Below are 18,072 nucleotides of genomic sequence, written 5' to 3'. Positions count from 1 at the left end.
TACAGTCAATTGATCCACATACTCACTCATTTAACCTATACTGTTCTTTATTATAATCTTTTTTCTTTTTTGTTTGATATGTTGGTTGTTGTCACTGAACTGCTTAAATATTATAAGTAATGTTTCTTCCATCAAGGCCAGCCTCTTTCCTCTTTGCATGTCATACTGATGTAGCTCGGTATCCTTCTGGTGCACTGCAAGAAGGATCTTTTTTATCTTAAAGAAAAACTTCAGTGGGGAAATGTTCCACAATGTTAACAATGTGTCATTGTTGTTGGTCATTAATGTCTCCATTTGTGTCCACCATCCTCCCCTCTCTGCATCAGAAAACCGTACGTTTGATGGTGAACTACCACGGCAGCCAGAAGGCGGTGGTGCGGGTCAACCCGTTGGTACCCCTCCAGGCTCTGATACCGGTCATCTGTGACAAGTGTGAGTTTGACTCGGCACATGTCCTGCTCCTGAAGGACAGCATCAGTCGCTACGAGTTGCCACTGGATAAATCTCTGACAGAGCTGGGGATCAAGGAGCTCTACATACACGATCAGAGTCTAGGTAAACACTCACCACTTTATTCTGTCTGGGGCCTTTTCTTTCTAAATAATTAGGCAAATGTATACAGAAACTGAGGCCCCCATTACCAGTGTTGGGGCCGTTACACAGAAAAAGCAATGTATTACATGTTACTCGTTACTTACTTAAAAAAATAATGCACTACTTCCTGTGGAAAGTAATCGTTACACTACTCATTACATTACTTTTGCGTTACTCTTTTGCATCTTAGAGTCATCACTGTGATTGTGCCCAAATGATTGCAAGTGACGAATGAAAACTTAAATGAGATGCATCGTTGATGACAAACTGCTCATCGCAGGTGTCCTGAGGGCTTCCCTCCTCTCCTCTTCTCTCAGCCACTGCACTTTAAACTTCGGCAATGTGACAGCAGCAAGAAGGCATCTTTGCAACTTGTGTAGCGCAAGTAACGAGTAACGGCATAATTGTTTGATTAGTAACAGTAATGTGCTATGGACAATTTATTTTTTATTTTGAAAAAAATCACTTAGTTGGATCCAATAAAAAACAAAAATTCATAGAGCCCAATGTTGGTTTATGCTACATGAGAGCAGTGGCTAATGTTAGCAAGCTAATTAAAGCAGAGAAAGGATGTCGTCATGGCTACTGATGGCTGCTTTGTCTTGTTTAGCCATTGTGTCTTTTCGTCTGATGTTGGCTTGGACATATATATCACGCACAAAGCAAATATTGTAGTTATAATAAATTAATAATAAAAATTAATCACAGTATCTTTTTAAAATATATGAATGAATATACAAACAAAATATTTATATTGAGTAGGTTTAAGGGAAAAATGTCTCTTTCATAACTTTTAACTTCACTACAAATGTCAACAACCAGTTTCCTCTGGGGCCACCATTTATAGGCAGAGTTAGGGAATATAGCAAACCTTTATCTGCATGATCAAAATAAATAGTGGCACAACTGAACCTATAAAGCTCACTCTCTGTCATGTGAGCTTCTGTTTAAGGTCAGTAACAGTTGAATGGTTTTATTGAGTCGCCAATCCCTGCTTAGTGATCTGACATGTGGCATAAATCTGTATGGATTTTCGAACTTTGGCCAGCTTTACAGCATAATAGTGACCTCACCACATTAAACAAGATTGTATGATATAAAATCAGCAAAGAGAATAAAGCATATATTGAGCCTAAACAGGAGGTGTGGATCGCAAACAAAACCTTCAAAGCAGCAAAAATGCTTCCTGTACAATACAAAACCAGTACTGTATTCTGCAGTGCAGAGTGACGAGGGTGCAGATATCTGTTTACATAAAGTTTGATGTGCCTGTTGCTGGTTGAATCAATATTGACTCTGACTGCATCAGAGCATAAACAAAAATACAAGCTAGTATATATTCCTCTACGTGAGCCTTGGTAAATACATTTCTTTTTTCTCTAAGGGTACAGTAATACATCATCCTTTATGAGTGTAGGAAGCTAAATTATGGTCTAAGATCTGATATGATGGCTCATTACCATGGTTACAGTCCACACCCAATGGTATTTATAGACATTGCTCTTGTCACAGAGTGATCTTTTAGGAAACTCGTGTTCTATGGTCATGAAAGACACACGTACCAGTACCGCTCGGAACATTGTGTAACTTTTATGGTCGAAAACTATTATGTCATGTTTCTGTTTTGGTACACAACCTCTCATTGTTATTACGAAGGAGATATCTCTTTTGTTAAGAACAAAAATACACACATTATTTAGACTGGGACATCATGGTCTCTTTAAACCTTACCAGCTGTGTTGTGGTTTCTACAGAAGCGCAAATAAAACAGATGATTTTATTTTTATGCAGGTCAGCAAGCTGTCAGTGAATTCATGTGTTTTTATACCTTGTTATGTTTTTCCAGTTCTCCAGCTTAAAATGGCCTCTGCCTCTGCTCTTAACTATTCAGGTATCAGTCACTTTAAGACTTAGTGTTGCTGCCTTTACCAAATGTTGCTGTTTAACCCAACATACTGCTGTGTGCTTATTTACCCTGCTTTTTTTTGGACTAACATGTTGGCTTGTTGTTTGTTGCTTTGTCATTGTACTTTTGATACTTGTTATAACACCATCAATCCCTGTGATTCCACGATTCTTAGTTTCCCTCTGCTTTTATTCGTCTAAATAACCCGAGATTTTTAGTTCGTTTACCTTCCCTTCCTGTCCTCAGGCCGGCAGTGTTATCACAACTCATTCTTACTAAGGCTTTGTAACCCAAAGCTGAGATAGAGGTAGTCTGTGAGAAAAATGAAGCTATAGCGCCCTCTGCTGAAGAAACTCACTACTGGAAATCAGGCAGACTTTCCCAAAATGCTTCAGAATTACCAACAGATATGTACATAACATTTAATGTCTGTTTATCAAGTGAATACATTATTAAGATACATATAGTGATTATACTGCTGAGGCAATCCCACTCTGATATTTGTCGTTAACCCCATTAACCTCTGCATGCAGGGATCAATTGCCACTAACTTCTACTGAAGTCCTCATTTTTTTTCATAGAATGAAACTGACTTTTTTCACTCATGTCCAACTCCTCTTTTCCTCCTCTTCCTTTTTGTAGACTCCATCCGCTCCAGCACTACCAGTTTGGCCAGAGCAGAGAAGAAAGGCCTTCTGGGTATCTTCCAGTTCAGCAGGAGGAAAAACAAGGTAATGCATAATACATACACGCAAGATACTACATTGGATTTTGCACTATTAATGTCCACAGAATTAAGCAATGACTTATATGCACATGTGCTATGAGAAGAAACATGTAGTTGTGTAATAATTGACAAACTAACTTTTAGTGCTGCATGCCATTCATACTTATTCTGACTGATAGCTGAGGCAGGCTAAATGCATGGCTGACCTGTTGAATGCTGCATGTTTGCTGTGCCCTCCGTTTGCAGACAGAGACATCATCTATGGACATGGATGACTGTGAGGATAAAGTAATGGCACATGCAGATTCACAATCTATTGTAAGTACTGACAAACACATATGACAGCGTCCAGATGTTATGAATGAAATCAAAGTGTTTTATTGTGGTTTTAACTTAAATCTTCTTTGAAGCCTTCTATTCTAGTATTCTAAGTGTTCCTAGAATAACAAGAACACTTAAACAATATAATACCAACTAACCAGTGATAGCACAAACTACAAACAGAACTCAAACATTACAACAGTATAGAATGAAGTATAGATAGTATAGTATATTGGAAGTATAGAAAACAACCAAAAATGCCTGCAACCGAACAAAAGCAGCACTTATTGCAGGTCAGCAATATCGTTTAGGGCTTCCTGATGTTACGTCCATGTCTTGTCCATGTGTTGCACGGCAGCAGGAAGCCTCATATTGAATTATGGAATTCTATGCTTTTATTTTGAAAGACATGGGTTTCCTATGACATACATATAGTAGAAGTGTAGTTTACTTACCTTCCATGCTGTACTGTTAATACTAATGCATTAAACTGCACCATTGTTCATTAAATAATTTGGGTCGCGATTAGTCATTAAGGAGGAGGTGGTGGGTCCTGAGGCCAGACCAGTTGAGAACCACTGATGTAAAGTATAAAATCCTTCTTTGTCTAAGCCTTGAGATGCTCTCTATCTTTAAGTATTAAGAAAAGTTGATGGGGTGTCAGATCAATCAGGTTGCAGGTTGATAATGCCAATATCATGAAAGCATGTCACTGCAGTGAATAACAGATTCACATTCAAGTGTCCGGGCTCGATGATTCATTTTTGGCTGCATACCAATAACAAACAATGATTAGCTTCATAAGCATGACCTTTCAGTTGACGAGTTCTGCAACATTCTTGTGGACTAACATATAGGTTAATAATTTATTTCAAAAAATCAAAAGTCCTTTTAACACATTACCTTATCAATATTATATTGATATATTATATAATCAATACATCAGTTAGTATTCCAAATAATCATAAGGTCTAAGCATTTTAAATGATTCATGTAGAAATCATGTGTATTAAACGCTGCTTGAGGCTTGTGCAGCTTCATTGTCTTGCGTGTGTCTCCCTGCGGAAGTGGTGAGTTAGCCTGAGCCGTATAGTCACAATAGTCAAATTATTTGGAAATACACCAGAATCTCAGGGCCAAGAAAAGGACCTTGTTGTTTCTGTAAAAGTGGCCGTGCAGTTGTAGTCATGTGCACTGATGTCCTCAAGAGGGCAGCAACTCACTCTGTTAGTCATCAGTCAGTTAGTGGTGCCTTCATTACAGGTCCAAAGTGCCTGTACTTCTTTCCCCAAACTGCTTTTATTTCCTTCAAATGAGTCCTAAATCAAAAAGAGGCTATCAGAGAGAATTAAAGTTTTATAGAGATTCACAACTTTCCTACTACAGTCAGTAGAAATGAGAGTTTAAAGTCAATGCTATAAGACAAACACAGACAGATAGAAATATACAGCAGCCTGCAGTACAAAGACCAAATGTTGAAAAAAGATCTTGAACTATGTTTTTTTTTTATCACAAAAATGCATCAACGACTCTAATTGGTTGTTTTTTTCCCCCTAAAATATTAACTCCCTAAACCCCTCCAGGGTGTGTGCTATGTGATCGTCTATGGAAGATAACCAGCCGTACCTTCAGATGCAGCCCTAAGCAGCTCTCTACCTGTCATACCCATAACTCAATCACATTGATTAGATTTTGAAGCCATGAACCTGGGTTCAGCAGCAGCCGCTGTGGCTCACCTCAGATCAATACAGCGTTTGATTGTATTAGCTGAAGAAACACTGCCCGGCTCACTTCACTGTCCAAACGAGCACAGAGCTTCTTGATCGACCTCCCCGGCCCTCTGCCTCTTTGTTCTCAGGGTTTAAATCAGCATCACTCATCTGGTTGTCCAACATTGAATCATATAGTTGTGACCCTCATTAGCCTTTTCTTTAAGCTCTCAGATGTCTCTGGTGTCTTCCTCTTTTTAAAGTCTGCAACAGATGTTTCTGAGTGCACATCTTACTTTAAGATGAATAATAACAAGAAAAATAGACAGTGGGAAAGATATGGTCGCAAGGCAGGAATCAAACATTCAAACTAATATAGGAGAGTTTGTGCTTTGACGCAGAATTTAGAATATAATTTTAATAACTTATCTTAAACAAAAGCAGCTCAGTTATTTTTCTTTATTTTGCTATTTATCAGCCATGTCTTCCTTTCCAATTGGCCTTTAATGCAACTCTCCTTTTTCTTTCTGATATGATTGTTTTTCAGTCAGGGACTGCTATCAGACCACACACGCACACACACACACACGCACACACACACATGAATACACAATGTTATCAGCCTGAAGGCATCAGATTACCCTACCTTGGCTACATTAGCACTAAAAGCCCGGCCTCTTATCTCTAATTGTTCATTAGAGGCTAAACTAGTATGTGTGCGTGTGTGTGTGTGTGTGTGTGTGTGGTCTTGAACAGTAACATGCTCAGAATGCATCATGTAAGCGGGGAAGTGCTGATTCTCCAACAGCTCTGACTTCAAATATGGAATATATTTCTTTTAAAAGACATTAAGGTGCATATTTATCAGGTATCTCACAAAAGCAGATCGGCCCTAACCAACATTCTTAGAGTAGAAGGAATATGATCCGACTCTGAGGCATAAAAATGATTTAAAAGTTACAAATTATCTGTCCATTCCTCAGAATCACAGCAATAACAGAAGCTAGTTACAGAAGCAGCACTTCAGGAGCCTCCAGTATGTGAAAGCATTCTTCAACCGCTGAAGCTCCACTACTACTCATAATCAACCTACACAAGAATAAACATGATTGTACATGAAATTAGTGGTTTTGTAGGATTTCTCTGTGGCATAAATAGTTGTGTTCATACTGTTACTCCAAGCACAGATGAAGGTAAATGTGTTGTTGTAGTGCTCCAATTAGTTTCTGTGTGCATGTGTTAAAAGAGTCATTTAGCACCCCTGGAAATTCTTGTGTTTTAAGACGTCTGTTATTCCTTCGGATGTCGCTGGAGTGATGTAGAAGTGAAAAGGTGAAGTCACACCCAGCTAGCGGTGATGCTGGGTGTGAGCAGACCTGAAACTTTTAACCAGAGAGGGCTGTGAAACATCGCCTTTCACCCCGTAGGTTGATCCTAGGTAGCCGATCGTTCATTGAAAGATTATGATTTTTTCCAGTATTGTGTCTTCCTCAATCTCAGTTGTATTTAGGTCTTCTAATTATGTCGAAAAACTGCATGTCGTTTGTTAAACTTGCTCTTTTTCAGAGTTGGATAGGAAGGTGCTCCTATAAGCCGAGGAGCTGTAGCACTATTTTATACGGATTAGAAGAGCGAGGGATTATGACATTATGAGGCCACTGGAAACTTTTGCATGTGTGATTTGTAGCAGAACCTGTAATTATAAGGCTGTTCAGTAGTTGTACAGAGTCCTTTTAAATGCCCTTTGTAACCATTAGAACACTTAAGCCTCCCCCCGTGCTGCAGTACAGTTGTTACATTTCACATTTCCACTGTTTTGACAGATCTCAGATTGTTTCCCAGAGGGAGGGAGCAGAGCAGAGCAGGTGAAAAAGTCAGACAGAGTTCATGTGAATTTTCTGCTTTGAACATTAGATTGTGGTGGGCTGGAAACATGCTCGTTTTTTGTCAGGATCACATCAATCTTTCACTGCCAACGTTTCTCTTTTGTTCTGTCGGCCTCCATCTGCATTGTACCCCAACTCCCCCTGCCCGGCTCTTACCCCTGTCAGTCACACAGCACAGTAAAGACTGACTGAATGAGTGTTTTATCATATTTTTAAATCTTTTTTTAAACAATACAAACACATAGCTGTTACCTTGTTACTGTGATGTTTTCCTCAGAGACTTCAGAAGGCCTGTTCCCAACTGAGATGTTGTAACTTTGGGTCCAATTAACTGTCAACCTGAACTTTACGGTCCTTTTTGCTGCCGTTATGCTGTATCCAGGCATTGTCTGAACGCATCAATTAATCTGCTTTCAAACACGTTTCTTTTCTTAAATCGTGGGGGTGTGAGTCGTATGGTTCCCCCCGTTGTGCCAAGGCTCTGTACCAAGCTGAGCCACGGGGGAGACGCAGATTTTCAGGAACACTTTGGACTCTCTTTGATCAGATACTGAAAACCATTTCTGTTCCAACGCTCTGTCAGGAGCAGCCTCCCTTTGAAAATGCATTTGCACTTGAACTTGATCGGGTAGATGCTGAGATAATTGTTGTGACTGAAAGATGAAATGTACAGTGTTACTTAGCTGCCGTGTGTCTTTGTTTTTGGCCTCACCCACAGGGTCCGTCCACAGTGTCCGGGCTCCCCAATGTAGAGGATCGGCCCAGCACCTTGGGCCAGTCTCAATCGGTCATGAACATACCCAGGATGTCTCCCAGGGCTGACACCAAGAAGAGGAGGGCCCCAGCGCTGCCCGGGGCCCCAACACCCACCATGGAACACACCAGCTTTGAGAGCTATCAGGTGAGGGGATGATAAGGCTGAGTGTGTGTGTGTTAGTCAGATTTAGACGCATGGATGAAATGATGCCACGAACAGAACCTTCATTGACGAGTTAAACTTTTCACACCATGACATAAAACTTGGTTTAAATTGTGCGCATTTTTACCTGCATGGCAAAAACAAAATCTCACCATCAGTTACCGTAAAATCCGGAATATAAATCGCACCGGAATATAAGACACAGTCTGTTTTTGGGGGTATCCCAGAGGGGAAAGGGTTTTCAAGTTATTTCAACACTATTTGCCAGCTAGCTAGGTAGCTATTTGCCAGCTAACGGTGCTATAGCTAGCGGTAGCAGCCTTGGTAACGTTGATTGTTGTGAGGGTGATATTAAGGGTGGTATGAGGTTGATATTAATAGATCATTGTATAAAGACATACTGCATAAGCAAAAACTCCAATAGCACTGCATAATTGTTATCGTAGAAAACGTCCTATTACAGTTAAAATATCCAAACCCTGAGCCCCCAGTATTGACCTGAAGCACTTCCTCTGTTGAACGCCGCCCGTTCCTGTGGGTGTTTTGACCTGAGTTTCAGCTCTTCAAGGTCACAGTGACCTGTATCGTCTACATTAGGGCTACAGCTCCCTGCAGTCTCATTATAGTGTTATTGCAGCATGCTGGGAAATGTTGTTTAGCAACCAGCATCCTTCCTCCCTCCCTCTGATAATATGTTTTGTTTATTTGGAGGAGCCGGTGTTATCGAGAGGAAATTTTGTTCTCAGGACGGCTTGAAATTTGGTGTTGTCCTATTTAGCTTAATTAGGAGTATAAAGGGGCTGAAAACATTTCAGGGAAATAGCTACTGAAGGTGCTGCAAACAGGAGCCATAATCACACAAGAGATTGTACTAAGTTAAACACTGAAAGCAGCAAAGTCTATTCAGGTTGATTATGGTAGAACTACTAGATGTTTCCGCTGACAGCTGAAACTCTGAATGTGTCTTTATAGGGTTTCAACTTAATAATAGATGTTTGATTTCCTCGTGAATCTATTTTAGAGCTCCTTACATCTGCAGATTTTAGTTGTGCAGAGTGGGACAGTAATTTATCTTCCCACCTGTCAGATTAAGAGTTACAACAGACACCAGAGCTGAAATTCTGAGACACCACTGAGAGTCACAAGGCCGGCTTTACAGGACAGCAGTGTGGAAGGTCATCTGAGGACGCGGTGATGACTGGGCTAATAATAGATTTCTCCCGTCTCACTCTTATGCCTTCTCTGAACTGCTACCAAGTCTCATGTATATTCATGCACGTCTAAACATTGCAAGGTCATATTGCGGTGAAGGACACATCTCTTGTTTCCCATCCTTGCTTTCTATAGTTGCTTTATAAGCAAAGAGGGACAAACAGTGGATAACAGCAAAGCAACAAGACTGTAAAAAGTGTAACTTTTTCGTGTGCATTTCTAACATTTAAGTTGTCACTATATCGATTTAAACATGAATGAATGGATGGAAGCTGTTTATATTGTTTCATAAGGACGCCATATGTGATTAGCAAGCGTCATCTGAGGACAGATTAGCAGCGTGCCTTGCTTGTGTTTGTTGTGTGCGTGTGATTAGAGAGGATTTAATTTCATGGCAGTGAAGGGTGTCATAGCAGCCAGGTCTTATCAGGAGAGTTTCTCAGGGGCATTGGCATTAAAGAGCTCTGCATGACTTGGATCAGTGGAACAATTGTACACGTCAAAACAAATCACATCACAATCAAAATCCAAGTTGTACTTTCACATTTACATGTAATTTTGCATCCTAGAAAGATGCCACAGGCGGTATTAAGCTACACAAGGAGACATGTTCGCATGTCGGTTTAGGAGTGCATCATCTTCAAAAAGTTCAGGCTCAAGGGAAAACAGATGGCACGCTATACTCGACTGAAAATATCATAGTTCAGAGGTACAGGTTTGCCTACAAGGGATGGGCTGGAAGTGGGCCAGCTCGCCTGTCAGAACTCAAACACAGATTTATAACCTATCATTTGATTTTCTGTGTTTATTAGATTTTGCTGAGTCAGACTTATCATGCAAAAGGCACTTTCTTCTTTCTGTGCTGCTCTGTATAGTGTTCTCCACATTATGCAGATACTGTGTGCATATACGATGTGAGAACATGTGTGTGTGTGTGTGTGTGTGTGTGTGTGTGTGCATGAGCTGAAGGAGGATTAGGAACATGATAGCAGGTTATCTGAGGACAGCTCTCTATGAGCACTGTCCTCATTATAGACTTCCCTCTGCGCAGATTGAGCTTTGGTAGAATTGTGACTTACAAGACACAGTAATGGACTTCATGATATGAGCTATAAGGATGATAAGATTGTCTTAACGAAGCTAAATGCTAAAAATAGCAGGGTGCTCATTTAAATAATAGTAGGAACATAGTTGGATTAACATCATTGATAAAATTACCAGGCTCGTACTCTCTTTATATTCAGCTGTAGAAGTATCGGTTCAGGGACATATTAGGGGAAGATTTAAAACCATCACAAATGATACATTCAGATTTTTTTTTGCTATATTTAACACTTTACTGTGCCTCTTTCCCTTTCACTCTTTGCAGCCATTTTCCAAGCTTGGTTGACTGTGATATGAAGCTACATTTTTAGAGTGATAATCTCAAAGATTTTACGAGACCTGTTTTCCTTCACCCAGCAGTGGTTGGTCTGCCAGAGAGGGCAGGCGGAGCTAAGCGGCTGCTTTTCCGGTCTCTGCAAAAGTTGCGAGTTAACAGAAATCTACTATGAAGAACAAACAAAGAAAAGGTCGATGACTACAGATACAACTTCAAAAAATAAGTGAAAATCTAAAGTCAAAGAAACAAATTAGACACTCAGATGAAGGCTAACGGTCAAATAAGGAAAGCCACCATCAGCGAGGAAAATCAAGAGTTACAACCGGAGCCAACCGTGGACGTCACAAATGCTACTAGGGCTGCAACTAACAACCATTTTGATAATCGATTAATCTGTCGATTATTTCTATGATTTATCGATGATTAATCGGATTAAAAGAAAAAAAGCTGAATTATAGTACGGACAGAAACACTTTCCGTCAGTTTTCTCTCCAAGTTGTAATGGTTTTAATGAAGCTGGGCATTAGCTTTATCAAGAGTTAGCGTTAATTAACTTTACTAAGTGGCGTTAGCTTACTACCACGGTATACTGTCCTCCGCTGCATTATCAGCAGCCCAGCTATGGGCCCATCACAAAACGGAGAGGAGAAAAAATAGACGGAGTCCGTTATGTTGTCGTTTGTCTGTGTAAACGGACACTAATCTACCGGAGGCGGACGCAACATCATCAGTATTGCACAACAAACAGATAGTCGTCATTAAAAAATAATTAATGTTTATCCCAAAGAAGACTGGAGACGGCGTAACTTCCTATAATTCATCACGTGAGCTACACAAGCCACGGCATTGGCTGTCTGCCCCAGTGACGTTTTCACAGCGCATGTGGTGTACCCACTGGTGTACGAGTAGGAATAAGTGTAATAAGTGTCAAGTTAAAGTGACAGTTATGGGATAAAGTGTCATGGTATGATTAATAGCAGCAGTAATAGTATGAATAGTATAACATGAGGTATAAGTTACAGGACATGTAAGGGATAACGTATAGTGAGCAGGTTGTTATCGCAGAATGGAACCCCGACTGGGTGAGCAGGACCCTGACACGAAGCAGAGGGGTCTTGTCTCACGCTGTCTCTGATCTCTCTGTCGTAGCCTACAGTTTTTGCATCTTTTAATCTCTATTGCTTTCTCTTCGCTGTTTTCTTTCCTTTTTTTCGGCAGATTGATATGATTACAGTTAGTCCTCTGGATTGTGTGATTAGAACCACGCCCCTAGCAACGGTCTGTTCTTCATAACAACGGTCTGCTATAGAGAAATAACAGACCTCAGAATGCCGTAATTAACCAATCAGAATCAAGTAATTAACACAGCCGTGTTATAAATGTGTATAATGTTAATGTTAATGTTAATGTCAATTTAAGATCATGTTTCATGAGAGTAGATCTTTGACTCTTTGCTATATACAGTAGTGAGAATGGGAATAGCAGCAGCTCTAAAACAAATGACACAGTTTTCCAGGAAGAGCGTAAATTCGTCTTCGACTGTAGGAGAGTCAGATGTTTCCTCATGCTGGAGGCAGGGTAGTTTACAGCTTTGTTGCTTCAGCTGAACAATCAACAGGCTGTGTCTGTCTGTATGAGTGCTGCACTGATTTAAATGATGTTTTGGAACATCGAGTTCAGAGAAACCCAGCAGTGATAGGCTATCTGTTATTGTGGTTTGGAAAGGAAGCCACGTCTACACTGCCTTTTGTGATAAAGGAGTTCAGAGAAATTCTGAGCTGTGTGCTCCACTGCACAGATACAAAAGGTGTTTAAGTGCATTTTTGCTTATGTTTTTTTGTGGGTGCAGGAGGACTAAGAGATAGACACAGAACAACTGAAGCAATGAATGAGAGGGAGGATTAACAGCAAAGGAGAGAAACGGAGGGACTTAGATGGCCATGGACAGACGCAGAAAGTCAGAATTAGGTAACAGAATTGGGTCTTTGGGTTGTGCAACATTAACAATGTATTAGCTTTGGGATCTCATTCCCAAAAGTCAGCAAAAAACAGCATGAAATCTGGTTGGCACGCCCTCACATTGCAGAAGGAGGACACAACAAGGGAAAAGTTCACCAAAGGACAAGCAGCATTAAAGGGCAGAAGGTGAAGGAGTAAAACGATCAGCGGCACTAAGCAGGCTGTCTGTAAGCCTGTGAGAAAGGTGTGCACATGTTCTCAAATGCATCACCTACAGCTAAATATAGGCTCTGTTTTATTGAGCTTTCACTGCTCCCATATTTCATTTCAACTGACACATTTGGAGTCGTGTCAGAATGGCTTTACTGGCATGAGAGTTTCAGAAAGAAAGCATCAAAGTACAAAGTAATCAAATACTCAGTGAACCCCAAAACCCACTGCCCAGAAACTAGGTGACTGGCAGAGTTTCGTGTTTGCAGACCTGGAAAAAAATCTTTTGAAAATTGATTTATAATGTAGCCAATCAAGCGAGCCAGAGGGGAGAAAGTCATAAATCACATCACATCTGTTTGCAGAGGGAAGTGAGCGCTGATGTGGGAGTTAAAATGTGAAGACTGCCTCTCAGTTGAGAGAACACAACTGAACCATGGAGGCAGAAACAATGCTGCAACTGTGCGAGATTTAAACTATCGAGGGAAACCAGTTTTCAGATCAGACAAAGAGTTTCCCAAGAGGATTGTGAGATTGTTATGAGATTGCTGATCAGATCTTAATCATTGCAGTTTGCAATACTGTGAGCTGTTTAGTAGTAGTTTTTCCTCTGTATGATTATTTGGTCCAAACAACATGCTCTGTCTCGTCATGTGTGTACAGATTCATGTATGCACTGCATGTACTCAGTTTGAAGTGTATGTCAAACATTATTGCCATCTGAGCTCTTTGGCTTCCTCTCTCCTCACACGTCCGCACATCACTGCATGAATTAGTTTTTGTGCATGCTGCATTCCTGCCGTGTCTGTGTGGCTACTTGATTGATCGAGCTGGCTAAGTTTTTCCCCCTAATGATCTGTCACTCTGCAAAAATAAGGGAGCTGGAAGCTTGTTTTTCACAGCCATCCATCAGTCCTGTAGTTGTGCACAACGGTAGCTAACTTTAATCTGCTCTAATGCACAGCTCTGGTTCAATCAGTGAGATGGAACACAGGTTGCTGCTGGATCTGTGTTATAGGTATAATAAGTAGCAATTTTCTAGAAAAATAAAATATAGAATTTTATAAATATAATATAAATCATCACTAATGGGCGTCTATACATGTGTGAGTGTGTGTGCAGACCCTTGTGAGACCCTTCCCTCTGCATCTGTTCTGTTGTTCTGCTTTGCACGGGACGTTTTCAGGAGTGGCGCTGTTGTGGTTCCCTGAGCCAATCACAGCGTATAGGTGAGTGTGGGAGTGGTCAAGATTAGCAACTGGGCCCCATTCAGACCGGCGAACATGGTGAAAGAGCGATGCAGAGTTGGCCTTATTTCTGTTGGACAGGTAGATGCCTCAAACTGGGTAGGACAAGCTAACCAGCGGTTAGCATGCTAGTGCAAAGGTAACCAGCAGTTAGCATGCTAGCACAAGAGTAACCGCAAGTTAGCTTACTAGCGCAAAGGTAACCGTGATGCTGTCGGTGTTAGCTCGGCAGGTGGGCGTGTTCTCGCACGAGAGAGTGAGAGTGAGCTTCAGGAGGAGAAGGGGCCCAGTTTGAATGTGTTGTTGACAAAATGCAAGGATAATCCTACTTATTATACCTTTAAGTTTCTTTGTCTCTTTCTTTGCTTCATTATTTCATTGTTTTGCTCTCCGTCTGACTCTTTTCTTTTCTGATACCCCTTGATATCAAATTTTCTTTTGCTCCACACACTTTGTTTTGTCCCTTTAACAAGTCTTCTGGTCACAGCTTCACCCCCTCTACACACGCTCCACTTAAAAGTGTAAACAAAGACGGTCAGCCATACTGTTGATAAGTTTCAACTGTTAGTCCTTGCTGAGTTTGTGGTTAAATAGTCTTTGCATCTGTAAGAGAACAAAAGAGCAAAACAAGGGAGGGAGAAAAAAAGGTAACCTGGGTGTTCCTGATGTCAGATGTCAATTGAGGTTTGGATCAATGTAGAGGAGGAGGTTTTCCTCGTTTGCCACATGTTCCACTGTATCTCTCCACATAATCTGAAGGAACAAAACGTTTTTTTCTGAATCACTTGGGAACAAAGAAAAAAGGAGGCTACTGCTGCCAAAGCAAACAGGCAGCCCTTCGTCCGTTCTTCTCTCATCCTTCATCCTAAGAGTCTCTGTTTTGTGCTACAGCTGAAAACAGCAGGTGATCTGGCTCTAGCATTGCAATGTACATTTTAAATACATCTTCAAAAGGAAAATGGACAATGTAATTGACCAAAAGATGTAACATACGAACAACACTATAACGTATAATAGCATAAGAACTGCTCAGTTTCAGACAAGAAAGCATCCAGAAGTGCTGGTTTAGCTTTGTGGTTAGAGGAGCAGTTCTCCCCTGGAAAAAGCCACTGTCAGTCAAAGCTGGTGTTCTCTGCAATCGTTAGAAGCAATAATATTTGAAATTGGCTCTATATCTGTGGGGGAAGTTGTACAAACAGCTTGTGGTTTCGGCCATTCTACATTCCTACAACACCCAGCATGCATTGCGCCCCTCCCTCTGAAAGGAACGGCCCAGGGAGAGACGCTGGAGTGAAATACCACTGTTTCATTGCAGGCAATGGCTCAGAGCGGTACAGAATCCAAAATACGACAAGAGTATACCAGTGGCTCATCTAAAAAATCTTCAGGTCTGCAGTCTACATTTCAAACCTGACCATTTTGAACGAGACATGACATCGGAGGCGGGCATCCTAGATTGAGGAAGTTGCGACCTTCCTGGCCTCCGCCAGATGACGTGGCCCATTGGAGAAGCAGATAGCATCCTCAAAAGGCACAGAGCCAAATTGCGTTTGTTTTCTACCATAATGGCATTAGCTCCCCATAAAAGCATCTTAGGACTGAGGTTGATAATTGGCGAACTGGCCCTTTAATGTCTTTTAATGTTAACGTCTCTGACCCCCGGTCCTTTGCTGCGTGTCATCCCCACTCTCTCCTCCCACATTTCCGACTCTATCCGCTGTCCTATCTGGCTTAGGCCAAGGGAATAATCTTTAAAAAAAAACATCCATTCAGAAAACAGAGGCAAAAAAAATGTTGTTTTGTCGCCAGTTAGCAGGGCTGTAACACCTTAAAAATAGGGGAATAGAAGATCTTTGTACAAACCGTATTTGATGGAGCATAGATGTAAAGTTGAATTCTGTAATGCAACAGAAAGTGTAGCTTTTGACACACTTTTCGGTGGTCGGTCAAACTTTTTTAACCTCATTTACTGTTAATTTCCACTTTGTAATAGGCCCTTTTAAAAACATACTTATTATCCATATAAATGAACAACACGTCCTGTTACGTCTGCTTGCTCCTGTGGTTGTTGCGACTGAAGTGTACTGTACTGTGAGCCCTCTATTCTTATGCACTGACCTTGAAGATTGTCAAAGTGTGAGTTCGGGGCCTGGAATAGGGGGACACGTCACCCTGCCATGCTTTGTACGTAGGACAGGATCTATCTGCACTTGAAGCTGTCAAAACATCTTGTGTATGAAACCAGTGAGGACAGATGGGACAAACAAATGAAGCGAATGTATGTTTGTGTCAGCCTCAAACTGTTTGTGGCTGTATCCGAGAGCGTGTGAAGAGTGTGTGTGGCCTGGTTTGTGAATGTGTGTGTGGTCAGGGTGTGTGTGTGTGTGAAAATTCCTCTAAACGTGGAGATTTGGAGCAAACAGTTGGAAAATATTGCAATTTTAGAGAAGAGATGCAGAAGGAAATCAGTTGAAACCTTATTGCGTTTGTTACCTCTAAAGACAAACAAATGTGCATTCACAATTTAAGCCGAGTCTGTAATCTCATTAGAACCGAAGACATCTTTTTTTAGTTATGTTTAAATAAGTCTACAAGTATTTACATATTATGTGCAAATAGACTGTATGTATGTGATCTAGTAATTAGGGATGCTTCTTTCACATGTTTTGCCACTGAGCCTTTCAAAGCATCTGACACCAAGCCCGATGACAGCTGGGATAGGCTAGAGCGTATCCCAGCTGTCATCGGGCGAGAGGCCGGGTACACCCTGCACCGATCGCCAGTCAATCAAATGCTGATGCATAGAGACAGACAACCTTTCACGCTCACACTCACACCTACGGCTGATTCCGAGTCACCGATTTACCTGTGGGATGAAGCCGGAGAGACCCCACGCATGAGAACATGCAAACTCCTCTTTGTCCGAACCTGGACTAGAATTAGGAACCTTCTCGCTGTGAGGCAACAGCGCTAACCATGCAGCCCCCTATTAACTAACGCATTAATAGATTAGTACACTGAGCTTTGAAGCAAATTTTACATAGCAGCCAAACCATGTACCTACAACTACCTGTCCGTTTTCCATACTGACCCAAAGATACGTTTTCTCTTCTACTTACATTCTGAAAGAGAAGTCAGAAATCAGCGGATCATTTTTGTTTGAGGTACATCAACTTTACATTACATTTAAATAGGCCTTATTTAAATCATAAAGTCCTTAAGTTGTAAAATTTGCTAACAACTGAATCCAGAATTATTTCCCCGGTCACCATGTCTCAGAGTCACAGGGTTTGAGGCCGGGTTAATGAAAACGTTTGAGCGTTTATCTTCAGGCCCCTGAATCAAACTCACTTTATATGAGGACATCACTGTTAACATGGAAAACTTGAAGACAACATGAAGTTTTAGTGGGTTAGTGGGACAAAGTGGACGACAAAGGAACTGGGTCAGTCATGCATCTCCTTATCCTTAGCTAGCCTCTTCTTCAGCCCCCCTCCCCTTCCGCACACATATTGTTAAAACTTTTTTCATAAGACCCTTTTCATCATACATCACACACCCACAATGAACATGTGTGGGTGTGTGATGTATGATGAAAAGGGTCACTGAAAACACACGCTAACTGTCCTCCAACCTGCTGTTAGGATGTTTTTGACCTCGATGCCCTCCCAGCGTTGAGACAGTTCAGCCGCTATTATTATCATATTATCACTGACACGCACACACACAACTTACATCTGTGCACACACATGCATACATGAATGTGTTCATGCATGCATAGCACACACACATATGCAGCCTAACCCCCCCCTGTCATGCACACACACATACTGCATTTCACATTCCACATTAGCGCTGTAATGTTGCTCTGTCTCGAAGCCCCTCACCCATCAAGAGTCCTTCGAAACAACTGATGAATGGTCACGCAACAGGTTGAAGCCTCCATGGGTGGCCCTATCTGATCTACATGCTCCAACATGGGGCCCTTCGCCTCTCAACCA

The 18,072-nt window shown here is 41.2% G+C and overlaps 1 protein-coding gene across 1 annotated transcript in view; it reads left to right on the top strand.

The window, feature by feature from the left end:
- The window catches only part of cobl (cordon-bleu WH2 repeat protein), a 59,500-nt gene that overhangs the window by 19,838 nt on the left and 21,590 nt on the right, over positions 1–18,072 (top strand). Inside the window, exons 4-8 of the mRNA XM_069657117.1 lie at positions 327–555; positions 2,441–2,485; positions 3,143–3,231; positions 3,474–3,545; positions 7,862–8,044. Coding sequence (XP_069513218.1) covers positions 327–555; positions 2,441–2,485; positions 3,143–3,231; positions 3,474–3,545; positions 7,862–8,044 — 618 coding nt within the window. The remainder of the gene's footprint in view (positions 1–326; positions 556–2,440; positions 2,486–3,142; positions 3,232–3,473; positions 3,546–7,861; positions 8,045–18,072) is intronic.

The sequence above is a fragment of the Semicossyphus pulcher genome, unplaced genomic scaffold (genome assembly GCF_022749685.1).
Source record: "Semicossyphus pulcher isolate SPU_LCO1_2020_fin unplaced genomic scaffold, fSemPul1.0.p SCAF_9, whole genome shotgun sequence".
NCBI classification, from domain to species: Eukaryota; Metazoa; Chordata; class Actinopteri; order Labriformes; family Labridae; genus Semicossyphus; species Semicossyphus pulcher.
Note: the sequence above shows the minus strand (reverse complement) of the source record. Positions and strands in the feature narration are given on the sequence as shown.